The sequence below is a fragment of the Octopus sinensis genome, linkage group LG2 (assembly GCF_006345805.1).
Source record: "Octopus sinensis linkage group LG2, ASM634580v1, whole genome shotgun sequence".
Taxonomy (NCBI): domain Eukaryota; kingdom Metazoa; phylum Mollusca; class Cephalopoda; order Octopoda; family Octopodidae; genus Octopus; species Octopus sinensis.
Window position 1 is genome coordinate 107,294,116 of NC_042998.1, and position 21,086 is coordinate 107,315,201.

At 35.3% G+C, this 21,086-nt stretch overlaps 1 protein-coding gene across 1 annotated transcript in view; it reads left to right on the forward strand.

The window, feature by feature from the left end:
* Nucleotides 1-21,086, forward strand: part of LOC115232499 — a 331,678-nt gene that overhangs the window by 265,891 nt on the left and 44,701 nt on the right. Inside the window, exon 3 of the mRNA XM_029802401.2 lies at nucleotides 19,297-19,481. Coding sequence (XP_029658261.1) covers nucleotides 19,297-19,481 — 185 coding nt within the window. The remainder of the gene's footprint in view (nucleotides 1-19,296; nucleotides 19,482-21,086) is intronic.

A 21,086-nucleotide genomic window follows, 5' to 3' on the forward strand; every position in this document is an offset into this window, starting at 1 on the left:
CATATACTCGAACACATACACACATATGAGTATATGAATGCATGTATATGTATATATGTATGTATGACTATATGTATGTATGCTACTTACTGATATAACAATCAACATATGAGATGTGCTAAGAAACATCAAGAAACATCATCCCCTCGCAGACATTAAATCAAGACGTTCGTTAGAAAATATAGAGAATCTTTTGAGAATCGCATAAGAAAGAGAACCACATCAAATGGATAAGTCCCAATGGATATATCCCAAGTACCTCAGCTTTGTGCTTTATTTATAACCTCACAGTTTACGCATGCTTAGTCTGCTAAATCTTTCTCCAGCATAAGTACACCCAAGCGACATTGAATACAAGTCTCTGACAACCGTAATATAATTGGATTATATGAATTTTCCCCTGTTTAAATAAATCTGAACGGAGACGCTGTTCCATGTCACTGAGATAACCAGAAACAAATATCGAACAGAAAATTCTTTAATTTACATTAAATTATACAGTGGAAGTGAATGTCACGGACCAGATTGTAAGGGAACGCTGAAAGACGTTGATATTTAATAATACCTTATACTATTACAAAATGAAGACAAAAATGAACATAACAGGATATGCGTAAATGGCTACCATGACGCAAAGAAATCTCAGACGTTATCATTTGACAAACAAGTACAGCTCCGAAATGAATGTTGTAATAATGAATTTCAAATGAATTATTACAGAACAAGAAAATTAAAAATTTAACTAAATTATAATATACGTTCATCTTTAAAGAAGTAATTCTAACTAATTAAAATTTATTGGTTTACTACATCATATATGCTTTGAGCTTACTTTACGCCATTTTCTAGAATATACATGTGTATATGTATGTGTATATGGGTGGGTTTGGAGAAACAGACAAATAGAAAAAGAAAGAGGAAGCAGATAAATATGTGTGCATATATATATATATATATATATATATATATATATATATATATATATATATATATTATATATATATATATATATAAGCACACTCATGTACATATGCACATATGCGCATAACCAGATAGATAGATAGATAGATAGATAGATAGATAGATAGATAGATAGATAGATAGATAGATAGATAGATAGAAACCACATATGTGGTTACGCATGTGTGTGCATGTGTACAACTGAGGCAATGTCGGAATTGTTTAAGCAGGTGACTACAATATATGCTTATTGATGTAATTTTGAGATTCATATTCACTAAATAGTCATCGGGTTATTGAGAGAGAGGCGTGGATATTTTGTATAACAGGACATAAAATGCAAGTTGACATTTCTGCTTCATCTATGACATTTTATCAGACAGAAATATTTATTCATAGATATGTGTACTGGAAAAATATACGGATAAGTATATATGACAAAACTGCAAGTGTCTAAGTGTATTTTACATTTCTTATATAGTATTGATAGAAATGACACAGTGATGAGCCGTTATAGAATAGGAACACCATAATATAGATTGGCAAATAAAATGTCTAGTCACTGATTTGCGAAACATGAAAATAAAATGTCAGGCGCAGGCATAGCTGTGTAGTAAGAATCTTGCTTATCAACCACATGGTTCCGGGTTCGATCCCATTGCGTGGTACCTTGGGTAAAGATATTCTACAATAGTCTCGGACTGACCAAAGCCTTGTGAGTGGCTTTGGCAGATAGAAACTGAAAGAAGTCCGTCGTGTAAATATATATATGTGTGTGTGTGAGTGTGTGTGTGTGTGTTTGTCACATCACCACCACCACCATTGCTTGACAACCGATGTTGGTGTATTTACGTCCCGTAACTTGGCGATTCAGCAAAAGATCCAGAATAAGTACTAAGCTTACAAAGAATAAGTCCTGGATTTCTTCGACTAAACCCTTTAAGGCAGTGCTGCAGCATGGCCGCAGTCAAATGACTGAAACATGTAAAAGAATAAAAAAGTATGAATATATATATATATATATATATATATATATATATATATATATATATATATATATATATATGTATGTATGTATGTATGTATGTATGTATGTATGTATGTATGTATGTATGTATGTATGTGTGTGTGTATGTATGTATAAATGTCCGGAACGCGAATTTAAAAACATGAAAAATGAAAGTGCTTTCACACAAAATACACACTTGACATAAAATACGTACTATCTTTTAATTATTTTTATTATTTTATGCGACCTTACTGGAGCACTGACTTGAATATTTAGTCGAATGAATCGATCCCTGTACCTCGGGCGTGTGTGTGTGTGCGTGCGTGCTTACGTACGTATGCCTTTGCGTCTATGTTTATCCCCACTACCACTTGACAACCGGTGTTGGTGTGTTTATGACAACCGGTGTTGGTGTGTTTATGACAATCGGTGTTGGTGTGTTTATGTCCCTGTAACTTAGCGGTTCTGCAAAAGAGACCGATAGCATAAGTCGCAAACTTAAAAAGGAAAAGAAGTACTGGGATCGATTTATTCCCATCAAGGTTGTGCCCCAGCACACTCACAATCCAATGGGAAAATAATAAGATATATAATCCGGAACACCCAAATAAAACCCTACAGTCACTAAAACACAATGACTCAACGTCCCTGATGATCTTTTATAGCGACGTCATTTGCATAGCATAAATCCAAAAGAATATCTTGCTACCACCAGAAAACCAGAAAATACTTTAACTCTGATTAGTTACTAGTCTTTTACAAACCTCAAGCATGATCTAAAATGGAGTATTATTTACACGTCAGGGAAGGTGTTTGAGCACCCGACAGACTGACAAAAATTCACTTACAAACACACAGAAACTATTGACCTATAGATCTGCTACCATCTTTCTTTGCTTGTTCTGTTTTACTTACAACGCATTCTGGTAGCTTGAAATAGCTTGTTGCATATCGCTTCTCTTCAAGTCCACCTGAGACATCCAAGTCTGCTACTCTCAACACTACTGATATGCCTCAGCTCCACGTCCATCACTTTTTACGGTTCTTTTATCTATACTTTCAATACTCATTAATTGAGGATAATGATCGTTGAAATTTATTGTGAGATTCCATGCTGAATTTTCTAAATTTTGTAGATAAATGAATTGCTGTCAAGCAATATGTCTCTAGATAATATTTTAAATTTAAATTTCAAATTTTCAATTATGCTAAAAAGGAAAGCACAAATTTAAATATGAAGCTGCTAAATATGTAATTGTAACGTATACACATGTATATGAGAAAAACAGGTCAATATTTTTACACGTCATCAATCACAGAATTTTTGTGACAAACAATTAATCCACCAATCCACAATCATCGAATGCAACAATTTAGTCACAGATAATAACAATCAATCATTATGTTATAAAATAATATGATATAGTACAGATATATATCTCCTTAATGCAAGCACAGAATATGGGAATATATATTCATATCCCCGCAGTTTAAATCTATGTAAGCAACGTTCTAAATAAATGCATCATTCATACACAGAAAAGTAATTGAATGATTATTTTTCCTGTGATTTGCATAATGCTTTCAGCATGTATAAGGAGGGGTGTATTGTTATACTTCATGCATAAGCCTTCTCATCACAAGAGCAAGATATAGTTATTAAGGTTCTCGTGAAAGAGTAATTTTGTTGTTTTTTGTCCAAGGTCTTCATTATTTTGAAATTTTCCTTAGTAAAAACCAAATATTCTAGTTAAAAAATGTATTAAAGAGATAAAGTCAGGGATTATACCAGGACCTTGGAAAATAATAATGGTAGACAAATGTAAGGAGCTGTTATTTTTGCCCATAAATCAAGGTTTCAAGAATTTCATACATAAATATTTTCTTCGTTTAAAAATTTATAGAAAAGACAAGATGATTTGATTTTTTAAATCTTATTTGCTGTAAAATTAAATTTATCCCTGTACAATTTGAATGGTGCTCTGCAATTACTTTTTCCATAATTATGGAAGCCTGCAATTACGCTAAAGAAAGAGAAGCCCTTTAAATCTAACATACATTATATAAAAATCTAACATAGATTATATAAAAATCTAACATAGATTATAAAGATCTAACAGATTATATAAAACTTATTCACTTTTTATCAGTAACTCACTAAAATTATTTTTGTGATTCATTTACTCTTTACTCTTTTACTTGTTTCAGTCATTTGACTGCGGCCATGCTGGAGCACCGCCTTTAGTCGAGCAAATCGGCCCCTGGACTTATTCTTTGTAAGCCCAGTACTTATTCTATCGGTCTCTTTTTGCCGAACCGCTAAGTGACGGGGACGTAAACACACCAGCATCGGTTGTCAAGCAATGCTAGAGGGACAAACACAGACACACAAACACACACACACACACACATATATATTCTCTTTTTCTTTCTCTTTTCTCTTTTACTTGTTTCAGTCATTTGACTGCGGCCATGCTGGAGCACCGCCTTTAATCGAGCAACTCGACCCCGGGACTTATTCTTTTTTTTTAAGCCCAGTACTTATTCTATCGGTCTCTTTTGCTGAACTGCTAAGTAACGGGGACGTAAACACACCAGCATCGGTTGTCAAGCAATGCTAGGGGGACAAACACAAACATACATGCACACAAACACACACATATATATATACATATATACGACAGGCTTCTTTCAGTTTCCGTCTACCAAATCCACTCACAAGGCTTTGGTCGACCCGAGGCTATATATATATATATATATATATATATATACGACAGGCTTCTTTCAGTTTCCGTCTACCAAATCCACTTACAAGGCATTGGTCGGCCCAGGGCTATAGCAGAAGACACTTGCCCAAGATGCCACGCAGTGGGACTGAACCCGGAACCATGTGGTTGGTTAGCAAGCTACTTACCACACAGCCACTCCTGCGCCATTTATAATAAAATACTAATGGACCTCGGTCCATTAGTATTTTATGTGATCGCTCAACCTGCTGGAAATAGCAACCAAATCTTCCTCAAATCACACCTTGCCATCTTCAAAAATTGACACACTAGATGCTGTAATTCAAGATACACAATTCTTAAAGAATAACGGGATGGTGATGACTGAAATCTTTTTGATCGTAAAGAATTGATTCAGGAATGTAACGAATGTACTGCAATGTAGATGGAATTTTTTTTTGCTAAGATATCCAAATAATAACGACCAAACACAGTTCAATTAGGGTAAAGAAAACAAGAACAGATAATGTATATCCGGTGTCAGTTGCCAGTTAATATCTAACTTATGTCAAAAGGAAATTGATAAAATAGCGTAAGGATCAACTTCTGAAAAAAATTCAACTGTTGTAATGTTTAATTATCAGTTTTTATTTGAACCCATAATCAATGCTCACAAAATATTTCCACTGAGAGCTTTGGAAGCAGAAAACAGCCAATACAAATTACCTAAACCCGAGCTAAGACTGAAACGGTAATAATGCGTAAGTCGAACCTAAAAATCATTTTTTGTCTCGGAAATTATCAGCAAAATTATCTTGCCAAACTTTATTAAACAGAAAGATACATACAGTCACCATCCACACACATACATTTACATAAATTCACACACGCATATGCACAGCATATATATATATAATATATAATATTATATATATATATATATATATATATAATATATATATATATATATATATATATATACATACGTATATATATATATATATATATATATATATATATATAAAATAATATGTGACAATTATTCAATAGCCAAGATAAAACTCTGAGTTTCGGATGCCGAGATGGAAATCCACAACACCGTCTCTTCGGTTATCTGGCCAACCGAAGAGATGGTGTTGTGGATTTCCACCTCGGTATCCGAAACTCAGAGTTTTATCTTGGCTATTGAATAATTGTCACATATTATTTTACAGATAAATTTCCTCTATTTACATAATATTGAGGTCTCTTTCTTTCTTTTGTTATCTTACCCTTTTTACCAATATACATATATATATATATTATATATATATATATATATATATATATATATGCGAGTATGTTTCTCTAAATCTAATTTCCTCGGATATTACTTGAAATTTCCCACATATTACTTGAACATAGACATGTAATCCTTGAATTGTCCTAGAGTTTGACCATTTTCCACTTCTGTTCTGACTTCAACTCGGCAATGAAGGGCTTTCAATACTCTGGGTTACAGTTCCCTAAAAGTTTGCTTGTGTAGTCATTATCGAAAGTGGAGCCTAGCTCCCTCAACTCGGCCTCTAATAGATATTAGTTGATTTGTTTGTTTTTGTATTTGTTTTGTTTTGATTCTGTTTTGTTTTGATTTTAACATTAAACCGAACACATCAGTTTTCCTTTTTTGGACCTCTGCAAAGTTGAAGCACTCTGAGTTTTCTTTTGCTTATGTTTTACTTGTCTTCGGTCTGGACTCGTTATTTCTTCTTTGTGCCTTTTTATAATTTTTGTCCCCAACAATTTTTACACCTCTACAGTTTTAATTTCCTAAGATGATGTGATGGCATTGTTCATCACAGCAGCTAACCAAGTCTTGGTACTTTGTATCTTTGGCTGTCTCTGTTTCCCGTAGGTCAGTGGACTAGATGACTTCTTACGCTGTTTATCCTTGTGTTCGATTAGTGTGACAGTGACATCCATGATGTCCCCAAAACTTACAGTTGTTGTTGTCGCCTTTGCTATTATTCGCTGTCCCTTTTCCTAGTCTACTTCTCCTTTTCTTCTGCGAAAAATCCTTCGTGTAACTTTTATTCCCGCACGTTTAACAACCGACGCTTCGAACTTGAACTATCAGTCTGAATGCCGTCATCTCTGCTCCACCAATGGCATAAGAGTCTAGGATATTTTTGTAGTCTTCTGGAGTCATCAAGACATGCATGATACTGAAAACCCCACATGTTTCTTGAGCTCCCTTTGGACCAGGGGGATGATGATGACATCGACTTACCTCCTCATCACAAAATTGCTGACCTTGTACATAATCAGAAAACGTCGTTGTTTGCGATGAACGGACGTCTTTAACAGAGCCCAAGAAAATAGATTGTTCCGGAGAATGGCGAGGGAGATGCATTGGAACAGCCATTCCGACTCTCGGAGTTCGCACTTACCGATAGCCATCTCCGCCTCCATGACGATGAGCGGGGATATTGATAACTGAAATTGAGTGGGCAGATACAGTTGTAAATGCAAGAACTTAAATTTTGGCAAACACAATTGAGATAAAGTAAAATAAATACAAATGAAAGAGAGAATGTTAACAAGAGTGAACCGTCTTAAATCACTCATAAACAATGTTTTGTAAAAATAAAGACATGAAGAAACATGGGAATACAAAAATGCAAAAGCAGGATAACGGGCTAATTGTCTTAAAGTTATATATTAGTAAAAAAAACCAAACAGGCCATATTTTGAATGGGTGCGGTAAAATTTATTTTCCAGGACTCTGTTAAAGGCATCCTTTCATTGCAAATAACAATAAGTTTTTTCTGATTATATACAAGATTGGAAATTTTGAGAAGAGAAGGCAATCGACCTTAGTAATTGAGTGTTGTTTTTTGTTATTTTTTCATTCAACCTTAAAAGGACGAAAAGCAAAGTTGACTCAGGCACGATTTGAACTCAAGAAGCTTGCTTCGCAGCCACATGGTTCTGGATTCGGGCCCTTGGGCAAGTGTCTACTATAGCCTCGGGTCGACCAAAGCCTTGTGAGTGAATTTGGTAAACGGAAACTGAAAGAAGCTCGTCGTTTATGTATGTATGTATGTATGTATGTATCTACGCGTGTGTCTTTGTGTCTGTATGTTTGCCCTCACCACTGCTTGATGACCGCTGTTGGTAACTTAGCAATTCGCAAAAGACACTAATAGAATAAGTGCCAGGCTTAACAAAAATAAGTATTGGGGTCGATTAATTTGACTAAAAATTCTTCAAGGTGGTGCTGCAGCATGGCTAATGACTAAAAGATGTAAAAGATAAATGATAAAAGCTGGATAAAATAGCACACCAGCGTTTTTTTCTCCGATGACTGAATGATACTTTCAGCTCGCCATTTTCTAGCATGGGCACAAAGTCTCAAGTTTGGGTGAGTGGTAAGGTCGATTATATTGATCACAGTGGTTTATTGGTACTTTATTGGTACTTTATTATATCGACCTCCGGAAAGATGAAAGGCAAGGAAAACAATATTACTAAGATCATAGTTAACAGTTTTCAATCACGTAACTTGAGTCACATCAAACATGCAAAAATACAACTAAAACATTGACATCAAGAGTGATATCAACACTTGCAATTACCACGTGAGTTTTACTAACCTCATCACCATTTTATCCTCACCACTACCACTGCATCCAATAACACCAGTCTCTTTTACCATCCATACCGCTTCCTCCTTCATCATCACCATCATCGCCCATAACAACCACTACTAATCTCCTCATCAGCTGCTATCAACTTCTCCGCCGCCTCTCAATCATCCCCACCATCATCACCATCATCATTATCATTTCTATCACTCCCACCACTACAACCAATACTGCCAATCTCCTCCTCCACCCCTTCTTTTCCTCCTCCTCAACCACCTTACCATCATTATTTTCATCACTATCATCGGCACCACTATACCCAGTGCTACGAACTTCTTCCCCTTCATCCTTATCCTTCTGCACCTCATCCTCCTCTTCATCATCATTATCATTATCATTCTAAGTTACGACATTACCAGTAAGAAGATGAAAGGGAGCCTATGTTAAACAAATTAGAATCAATTAAATATGTTAATTTCCCCGTGAAATATTGAACAAGTATTTGCAAGTATAACGATCTATATTCTTATCGATATGTCCTTCTTTGAGTGCCTTTTCTTTACTTCCCTTCTTCATTCCGTCTTTCTATCCTGCTGCCCCTGTCTCTATCCTTCATCTTGATGTCTTCCTTTTAAAGTCTTATTTCCTCTTTCATCCTTTTCTTTCCTTATTCATTATTGGCTTCCACATTGATTCTCTCTTATTTGTAACTTCACTCCACCCAGCCATTCTCTCACCTTCCAATCCATTTTTCCTTTATTCGACTTTGCCTTCCTTCAGTTTCATTTCATTTCTCTCCTCTTCAATCTCTCATTTACAATGTCCTAATCTTATATTCTTTACCACCACACCCCTTTCCTTGTATTTTGCTCTTTATTTACCACAATTCTTCACATCTATTCCTTCATTTTGGCTCTCCCTTCCGTCGACCACATTTTCATTATATTTGCCGTTTCCCTTCTTTCCCTCCTCTTTGCATTCAATCACCCTTGTATTCTTCCCTCTCCTCTTTTTTTTCTGTTACGAATCTTCTCGGTTCTAGTCTATCTTTCCCTCTGATTCAATCGTTATTTTCACACATGTTGTCAATCCAGTCAATTTGAATTCAAATAACAGCTAATCCTCATCTTCTTTAATCCAATACATTGTTTCACAAACTCTAAGAGACATTCTCTTAATGATATAAGGATATAACTGTGAAATATCACATCAACTATGTTAGCGACTTGCATGCAAACTACTTCCTTCTATCAAAATAATTTCCCAAATATTATTTTCTACTCTAGGCACAAGGCTCGAAACTTTGGGGGAGGGGCCAGTCGATTAAATCGGCCCCAGTACGCAACTGCTACTTAATTTATCGACCCCGAAAAGATGAAAGGCAAAGTCGACAAAGTTGAACTCAGAACATAAAGACAGACGAAATCATTTCCAAGATATTGAAAAGAGTCAGTGTGTGTTTGTGTGTGTGTGTGCGTGCGTGCGTGCGTGTGTGTGTGTGTGTGTGTGTGTGTGTACAGCATCGGCGAAAGGTTAAGAAGTTCGGATTAAACCATATGGACCTGGGTTCAATCTCACTACGTGATATTTTGGCCAAGTGCATTTTACCATAGTCTGGAGTTGAGACAGGTCTTTCTGATATTCCTGTTACCGGAAATAAAATAATAGAGACCTGTCAAGCATATTTGAACTGGTAACAAGTTTGTATTAACAAAATTATTATATTAATAAATGGATTATTTATATAACTCTTGTACATATGTTTCCATAATAGAAGATTGAAAAATATTTTTAAAATAAATACATAAAAATATGCGGCTATTATGAAAACGTATGTACAAGGGTTATATAAATAAATCCTTTTATTAATATAATATGATATTACTCGATATAAACTTATTAATTTGTAAGTGAAATAGTTTTTTCGTAATTCATATCATTTTTATATTGAGTTTCTAAGTTACGGTTAATTGTTTGTTTCTTTAAACCTTTTGATACATATTCCATAAAAAAATTAGCCCGCACACACACACACACACACACACACACACACACACACACACACACACACACATACCCACACACATACAATACGTACACATATTATGTATGCACGTAACGAAGGTCAAATCTGCTTTCACTTCTCATTGCAACAGTTGCAAATACGTTCGGTGTTGATTTATTTAGAGTTGTCATCAAATATTCACTTTTGTATATTGAAACAGTCCCACCGAGATCTCAGCTTTACCTTTCATCCTTTTTGGAGTCGATAAAATAAAGTATCAGTGAAGTACTGGCATTGTTGGTATCTACTGACCGTAACCCTCCCTCAAAACTGCTGTATTTGTCCTGAATTAGAAACCATATTATTATTTATTGAAAGGTCAAAATTTATTCAACTTTTAAAGTGGTGCTTGTGCATACATCGAAGCAGTTGAGTCTTTGAATGGCATTCAACATTGGTTTCATTGTATTTCTATAGTTTAGACAGAAGTCGGTTCTGATCGGACAGAACTAGGATTAATGAAATTTTAGCCATGACCACATTAATCAATGTGTCCTTTTTAAAAAGGCAGCATATAATTTGGTTGCTATTTCTATCAAATCAAGTGTAATCACTTCACCTGATAAGAAAAAGATTGTTTAGTTCAAAGTCATCCTTAATTCAGCAGGCCTATCCTTAAGATAACCCAGCCATGGCCAACCCATCTTTTATTAAGGCTGTTTGTACATTATCAAATGTGTCCTTTTTAAAACAGTAAGGCGTAATTTGAGGGCAATTTAATTGCTATTTCTAGCCGGCCGACCCACCATGCACAGGATTTCAAGCTCTTTCTCCATGAACCCCTGTTTTTCTGATATCTATAGAATTATTATTACAAGCATCAGTCAGAACAAGTAGCAATTTCTCAAAAAACTCAATAGTAGTTCAGATCAGTGGTGGTCCGCTGACCGGTGCCGGTCCGCAAGCCATCAGGTGCCAGTACACGGCGAGTTTCCAGAAAAGAAAGAAACATTATAAAATGCTTATGTAATATTGTATTATTTGTTTACAAAATAATATAAGATAAAAAAAATTGTCAACTTTTATTATATTCATTATATATATTGTTTCCGGTATAAATTAATATTACTAAGAAATATTACCGGTCCCTGGCACATGGGGAAAAAAACTGCCGGTACACCACATCAGATAGTTTGAGAAGCACTGGTTTAGATGATACAGTAATTTATCATTTCAGTCTCTAGATTACTTACACATGATGACTACAATTCATCTTGATTGTCCAGGGTGACATGTAATCAGATATTGGTTGCCAAATCCTTTTTCAGAAAAAGCTGTTAAAATAACTTCTAACAGTAAAACTGACACTCTGATAGTTAACATTTGAATATTCTCTTCTTCCAATATTCCGTATCTCCCAACTTAGTCATTTCTAATTTTCCAATCTTGATACAACAGCCACTGATTAATGCAAATTAATTTCATTAAAAGATGTTGGTAAAGATTCCACGGCATTTAATCAAACTTCAAATGGGATGCTCGATTTTAAATATAACAACTTTTGATTCAATATCACTAAGATGACGCATTACAAACATTTGAATATCCAAAATTGATCATTTCGGCTAGCTTTGACAAGAAATCTAAAATGATAATTTATTTAATTAAATATTAGAAATTTATTAAAAGAAGGTAATTAAATTCTTGGTTTGTAATTTTCAGCGAAAGTGTATTATATCCATTTATATCCGTATATTCTTTTACATCTATATCCTTCTATACAACATCCACAAGAAGAAAACTACCTGCAAACTTCTTTGAAGTAAAATTGGAAGAAATTTAGATTGGCATATGTCATCCGTTAAGTACAAAACAACAACAACAATAATGGTTTCAAATTTTGGCACAAGGCCAGCAATTTCGGAGGAAGGGACTAAGTCGATTACATCAACTCCATAACTGATACTTATTTTATCGAAGCCGAACGATGAACAGTAAAGTCGACCCCGACGGAATTTGAACTCAGAGCGTAAGGACGGACGAAATGCCGCAAAACATTTTGCCAACTTTTCAATAATATTAATAATAATAAGTTCTTTTCTACTCTAGGCACAAGGCCCGAAATTTTGGAGAGCTGAGCCAGTCGGTTAGATCGACCCCAGTACGCAACTGGTACATAATTTATCGACCCCGAAAGGATCAAAGGCAAAGTCGACCTCGGCGGAATTTAAACTCAGAACGTAAAAACAGGCGAAATACTGCTAAGCAAACGTTTCTGCCAGCTCGCCGCCTTATAATAATAATAATAATAATAATAATAATAATAATAATAATAATAATAAGCCACTGAAACAAAAAAAAGTGATATCACTGAGGTAAATGACTGCCACTGAAACAAAAAAAAAAAAAAAAGTGATATCTCTGAGCTAAATGACTTAATATACGCAGCAGCCACTGCAGCCACAAAAGAAGCTGGATACTCACCCAAACCCGCCCAAACAGGAGTACCACCACCAAAACAAACCCTGTGGATAAATAACATCCAAAACAAAATAAAAAAATTAGAAAAGACCTGTCGATTCTTAATGAAATCAGCAAACAATCAACGCTACTGAGCAACAAAAAGAGAACAAAAATACTCCGCAAATATAACATCACAGAGAAAGATTTGCCTGAGATAAAAGAAAAGCTGAAGCAAGATATCCTTGCCAAAGCACAAAGGATCCGCCGGTACGAGAAACGCCAACGCTTCTTTGAACAAAACAAAAGTTCAACTCCAACCCCAAAAAGTTCTACCAAGAACTGGGCAAAATAAAATAGAAGTCACTGCAGCACCGACGGCAGAAGAATTGGAAGAATTCTGGAGAGAAATATGGTCGGCGAACGAACAACCAAAAAAAAGGAGTATTAAAATAACAAACTCGGCATCTGAGCAACTTTGGACCCCCATAACAACTGAAGAGGTCACCCACTGCAAAGACTAAGCAACTGGAAGGCACCTGGGCATGACAAGATCCCCAACTTCTGGTTGAAATATCTAACAGGAATGCACAAAAAGCTGGCTGAAAACTTTAACAACATACTAGCAGAGCCAGAGGCAATGCCTGAATGGCTCACGAAGGGGAAAACCATCTTAATTCCCAAATCAAATGAAACAGAAAAACCAGAAAACTACAGACCAATAACCTGCCTCCCTACTATGTTCAAGGCATTTACTGCAGTGATATCGCAAAGGCTGAACAAGCACCTGGACGAAAACAAACTGTTCCCAGAAGAGCAGAAAGGATGCCGCAAAGGCTCATATGGCTGTAAAGATCAACTAATGATTAATAAAGCCATAACTGAAGACAGCCACAGAAAGAAGAAAGGCCTGGATTGACTACAAAAAGGCGTTTGATAGCATCCCCCACACATGGATCCTCGAAACACTAGCCATTAACAAAGTAGCACCAACAATCATAAAATTCATAGAGCACTCTATGAATAAATGGCAAACAGTCCTACACCTCCAAACAAAAGAGGGACTCATGAAAACCAAAGACATCCCCATTAGAAGAGGAATATTCCAGGGAGACACGCGCTCTCCACTCCTTTTCTGCTTGGCACTGTCACCTCTATCTGATATACTAAACAGAACTGGATGCGGATATAAATGTTACGGCAAAACGATCAGCCACCTTTTATATATGGATGACCTAAAACTATACGCTGCAAATGACAAACAGCTGGAAACACTATTAAAGACAGTTCATGGATTTACCAAAGAAATAGATATGAAATTTGGATTAGAAAAATGCGCCAAAGTAACCATGAAAAGAGGAAAACTAGTTAAGAGTAACAACATCACACTAGATAAAACCAATGAAATAATTAGACCAAAGCCAAACTTACAAATACTTAGGAATCCATGAACTAGATAAGACACAACACACACAAATGAAAGAGAAAATAAAAAAAGAATATTATAGACGAGTTAGATCAATACTAAAAACAGAGCTCAATGCTAAAAACAAGATAATAGGTATCAACACTTTAGCTGTCCCAGTTATAAGTTACAGCTACAATATCCTTAACTGGACACGAATGAACTGACCAAAATAGATAGGAAAACAAGAAAAATAATGACAGGATCTAGGATGCATCACCCAAAATCTGACATAGAAAGACTATATATACAACGTATAGAAGGTGGTAGAGGCCTTATACAGCTGGAAAACTACTATAAAATAACCACCATAGGACTGCAAAAATATCTACTTCAGAAGGAAGGAAAACTGATCCAGATAGCGGCAAAACACGAGCAAAACAAAAAACTGTTCTCAGTATTTAAGGAAGCTGACAAATACAAACAAGAAATCATACTACCTAATAAACATGAAGAAGAAGAAGAAGAAGAAGAAAATGAAGAAACAACAAAAGCTATAAAACAAATGAAATCCAAACTAAAAATAGAACAGCAACGAACCATGATAAAACGATGGCAAGAAAAGCCCCTTCGTGGTAAATACTGGACTAAACTAAACGCAAAAGAAATAGACAAAGAAAAATCCCAGCAATGGTTGAGAAGCTCAGGACTCAAAGCAGAAACAGAGGGATTTTTAATTGCAGCACAAGACCAAAGCCTCCCCACCAGAAATTACCAAAAACATGTAATGAAAAGAAATAACAAGTAACTGCAGAATATGTGGAGATGGACAAGAAACAATAAATCATATTATCTCTGGCTGCCCAGTCCTGGCTAAGAAGGAATATATTCACAGACATGACAGAGTTGGAACCTACATACATTGGAAGCTATGCCAACATTATGGAATAACAACAGAAAAAAGATGGTATAGGCACACACCAGAAAAGGTCACAGAAAACGAGAAAGCAACCATACTCTGGGATATGCCGATACACACAGATAGAGAAATTAAGGCCAACAGACCAGATATAGTTGTCAGAGATCATGAAGAAAAAAAATGCTTTCTAATTGATGTATCACTACCGGCAGATGACAACGTGTCTCTAAAAGAATGGAGAAACTCTCAAAATACAAAGACCTGGAAATAGAGGTAACTAGAATGTGGAATCTGAAAACAGAAACAATTCCTATCATAGTAGGTGCATTAGGCATGATAAAAAAATATTCAGACAAATACATAACAAAAACACCAGGACTTACAAACACATATAACATACAGAAAATTGCACTACTAGGCACTGCACACATCCTACGCAGAACACTTTCTATACAATAACCATCAGAGCATCACAACAAATCACAGCACATACCCAAGGCACACAGAGCTGCGCTCGGTAGTGAAGTGAAAGCACGCTATAAAAATAAAACTACTGAATAATAATAATAATAATAAATTGAGAAATATCGGGATCTACCCAGAGAGCTGAGGAGACGGTGGAAAACCAAGACAACAATTGTTCCTTTAGTAATAAGTGCACTTGCCACAACATCTAAAATGCGAACTAAAAGACTGAAAGAAATTGGAATTGAAACTCGCTTTGTCAACCTGCAGAGAAGTACCATTCTATATTCTGCAAGAGTTCTAAGAAAGATTCTTGAGATTTCAAGAAATTTGTCATCACCAAACCTCAAGATGAAAAACTTGCTAACTAAATTAGCATACACTAGTGTGATGATGATGATGATGATGATGATAATAATAAAACACAATTAACAACGACAGTAGTAGCGGCGGTGCCAACAATGGCAATAACAACAACTACTGCGATGGCAACACCTTGTGCGAACACACATACACAGAAGAATACAAGAACTGTACCATATTTTTCGGGTCTTAGGACAGCAGCAGCACAATGGGGTGAGAGGATGGGACGTTTTTTTGGTGTATGGCTGCAGTTAAAATGGCTTAAAACAAAAGTGGTGGGGAGGGGGTAATGTGGTTGAGCCTTTAATAGCAGTTTAAGGTCAGTTGCAGAAAGGAATTCAAAACAGCAACACGTACAATCATATACGTACAAACATACACATATATGCACACACATACACAAACACATACCTAGAGAGAGAGGCAGACAGACAGACAGTAAGTTTCAGATAGTCCACACCGAAATCTTCACTTCTCTCTCTCTCTCTCTCTCTCTCTCTCTCTCTCTCTCTCTCTCTCTCTCTCTCTCTCTCTCTTCCTACCTAATTGTATATATTTTAATTGTTTGTTTAGTCATACGTTTCGTCTCATTCGATACCCTGACCCCAGTGTTTGTTTTGTCTGTCCTCGTATCGTCCCCTCTTTTTCTCAACCTCATGGTTGATAAAGAAATTATAGAAGATACGAGGAAATTTTTAATAACTAGTGCCAGTTATGGTCGGGGGAGCAGAAATTAAGGTTTTTACTACGCAAGGTAGCTCCTGCCGAACATGAGCGTTACTGTAACTTTATTCTGCCCAAAAAGTCGAGTGAGATTGCTTTCCAAGAAACCGAGGAACTACTTTCAAAAATCTTTTGATAGAAGTTCGTTATTCAACACCAGAATGGAGTGTTGAAACTTAACAAATAAGGAGGGGGACGATTTTATCCCTTTCGCCGGAGTAGTCAACTGCATTTCAAACTCCAGGGTCTCACTCAGGATATGTTCAAATCACTCACCTTCGTGCAAGGACATATAGCACTTGCAAAGAGAGAAATTCAGGCAAGGATTCTGTCGAAAATGGAGCCAGCGAACCAGAATTTATCTCTACAGACTATTGCAGATGAATGTCAGGCTATAATAAATCTCAAACATGCTGTGATAAAAATACAAAATAAAGACTGCAAACATGCAAATATTTCGTCCCGAGAAGCACAACCAAAAAAGTGTCAGGTCCCAATCCGTGTTATGGCTGTAGGGGCCTACACTACAAAAAGGATTGTCCGTTTAAAAACAAGTTGGGACACAGGAATTCTCATTGTAGAACAAGACTACGAGGCTCAAACACAAAAAGTTCTGAGGTGTTTTCAGCGGAAAGTGATTGCGACGGAAGGTTGGTTTTAGTGGTGTTGATCCTAATGTAAATAAAGTACATAATTTCTCATCTCTAATATATAGAACTGTATTTATATACTTTCTTTAAACTTATACCGACACTCATCCATTATTTTAAAGATTTACTCTGCCCAGAGATCTTTCAGTCCTTCAAATCTGATAGAGTAGAATCGGCTGATGTTCAGTTTGTTGGTCGATGTTTACAGGAAAAACATGAGCAAGGAGGAAGACCCAGAGACTTGCAATTCTGAGGATAAAGGGTTGAATGAAATGTTAAATACGGTGTTAGGTGTATGTAACAAGAGGGATGACTCGAGGAAACGAGTGCATTGAATTAGTCACAGTTACAGACATTAGTAGAACAGGAACCTTACCAATAACTACAAAAAAATATATAAGTGGAATAAAATATATCAGTCATTGTACTGTTAGTGGCAAATTATAAATTTAATCAAGATATTGCTTGTGTGTGTGTATATATATGTGTTTTGATATTGTTGTTTAACCGGGGTCTGATCTGGTGGAACCAGCCAATAATGAAAGACATTCTAGCTCTAACCGTCCTGCCATTTTCGTGCATAATACATCGACAATTACGTCATCCAATATATCATTTTCTTTTTAAGAAGATAGGATGAAATTTGAAGGTGATACTATTGCTATTTCTACCTGAACGAGCGATCATGTAGAAACTAGAAATGGCTTGTGTTTTGTATGCACGCATGACGACTACAATCTCCAAGACATGGTTACAATATTTTAATGTGGGTCGCACAACAGGGTCAACAGGAGTTTAATTGTTGCAGTATTTGAGTCTATGAAACAGAAGTGTATGTATTGGGATTTAATTTTAATTCGAGACGTATGATTACTGTGAAAAATTAATTTGAGTCTATGAGATGTAGTATTTGTATAAATGATCAAATGCTTTTTTAAGTTTATGTGTTGTAAATAAAGTAATATGCAAGTAAATATGGGACTTTAAGATTTTAAATGTATATCTTGTAATATGTGTAATAATTTTCAATGAAGCTGGTCAAGATAATCTCACACCAACATACTCCGTTTTATGAATATTTTTATTTGGAGGCGGGTTCTTGCAATGGGTCTAGACTTGAGTTCTTTTAATATTTTTCTTTTTGTTTTGCTTTGTCTTATTTACTTTTTTTTTTAATTTGCCCATGTAGCGTCTGTCGTTTGACATTGCTTCTAATTTAGAAAGTGAGTTTCATGTTTAAAAATAAAATGCGTTGCTGGTGTGTCTGGTGTTTTTCATTTGGAATATAGCCATTTTATTTAACCTCTCATGGTTTCCCGTCTGTCATTTCTCAGTCCGTGAATATTCCCATAATCCGCCCACCTTCCTTACTTTCAGGTCTTTATTTTTCTCTTTCCTTCAGACTACCATTTTTTCTAAATACCTTGTCTTTCACATCATCTCTTACCTCTTTCTCAATTCCCATTTATCTAACTTACCTTCTATACATATATCTATCTGCCTACATGTCTGATTACATCGCATTTTCATTCTCTCTTTCTCTTTCTCTCTCTCTCTCTCTCTCTCTCTCTCACGGTCTCTATACACACGCACACACACACGCACACACATGCACATATACACACTCACACACTCACTTCCTTTCTCTCTCTTTTTTCCCTTTTCTCTCTATCTCACTCACTGCTTAATTCTTTCTGTCACTCAAAATCTTTCTTGCTTTTGCTACTATTATCGTTTCATATGTGTGAGTGTGTGTGTATGCATCTATGTATGTGTGTGTGCATATATACACACATATACATATATATATGTGTGTATATATATATATTATATATATATATATATATATATATATATATATATATATATATATATATATATGTATGTATGTATGTATGTATGTATGTATGTATGCATGTATGTATGTATGTATGCATGTATATATATATATGTACATAGATATATTCCTTTTGCATTATTTTTAGAATGTGGTGGCAAAATCCGTGTCTATTCACCAGGAAATCTTACGACTCCGGGTTACCCTGGCAACTACCCAAAAGACAGCTTCTGTATTTGGCTATTGGAAGCTAAAGATGGCTATATCGTTCAATTGACCATACATCAATTTAACGGTCACAGTTTAAATAACAGCTGTCGGGATTTCATTCAGGTAATATTATTGTTCATTCATTACATATGAGACTCACATTGTTGCAAATGTGTGTGGCGTGTTCATGTACTTGTGAATGTATTATCAACTATGTGTGTATCTATTCATATACATATAAAAATAGACAGACAGACAGACAGACAGACAGACAGACAGACAGATAGATAGATAGATAGATAGATAGATAGATAGATAGATAGATAGATAGATAGATAGATAGATAGATAGATACTTTCATACATACATACACAAATCAACAGTTATACGTATATATGCATATTATATGTGTGCGTGTATTTGAGTGTGTGTATTCATGTGCATGTGTGTGTACGTGATGTGCGTGTGTGTGTGTGTGTGTGTGTAATCAAATCAAATAAACGAACAATAAAATTAACAATAACAAGTAACAAGAGGACGTGCACAAGGAATTATTAGTTTGAGGTCAGTAAAAAGAGACAGTTTTTGACGTTTCGAGCATATCTCTTCGTCAGAGAGGAGAAAGGGAAAAGTCCAAAGAAGAAAAAGAAATCACCAGCAGTACGTGTGTAGTTATATTGTCGAAGTGACTGGAAATAGAAAAAATGGGGGAAAAAATGTGTGTGTGTGTGTGTATCAAAAGGATATACTATTCCGCATAGCAAAAGGATAACACTATTCCGCATATACAAAAACAGCTATACCAACAATCCAACATACCTCCTTCATCAGCTGCCCCACGGATATCATTATGGTTTCGCCACCTAGGCCGTACCATTCAATCCGGCGGTGTCAACACCACTAAAAGAAGTCCTGTTTAGGAACAAACATACCAAAAATGACTCCACAACTTTCAAACACATTTACCCTATTACAACAGTATTCAATCTAAATATAGGCAGGATTGAACACTTACTTTAAAACTAAACTACAACAAGAAACACATAAATCTATGTACATCTGTATCGGTATTGATAGTAAACCTACAATAACTAAATTATATACTAAATAGCGGTCAATTTTTAAGTCCATACAAATAATAATCCCACCAATCTTCCATAGTTACTACTATAATAAAGGAAAGTGAAAACTTTATTTCAGTTCTCTCCAAAACAAACACGATTGAATTTAATTTAACGAATAATATAATAATTATGAGCGAAATACATCATTTCATAATTTAAAAGTTAATAATAAAAACGCTCCATACTCTTAATATATATCACCCTTACAAGCTATAATGTAAACTTACCAGTAACTAATAGAACCATTAAACTTATTAAATAGGAATTAATAAAAGCATACTTGTAATTAACTATTATTATAAAACTTTGCTACGATTAAAGCTAAATTAAAACTGTTTAAAAGATAATAAAAACTACAAAGTATTAACACCTACTGTTTTGTTTTTTTCAAACCACATGGTTCCATCACTTCTAGAACTTAAAAGAATATCTGAACAATAGTTGATGTAGTACATAATTACTACTTCCTCAATTATCTCAAACAATATTGGTGACGTAGTAAGCAAATAAGTTGAATCGTAAACATTCCAAATCTTTACAAATATTTGCTAAGTTGAAGACTAAGTACTACCCCATATTTATTTAAAATTTCAAGTCTTGCACC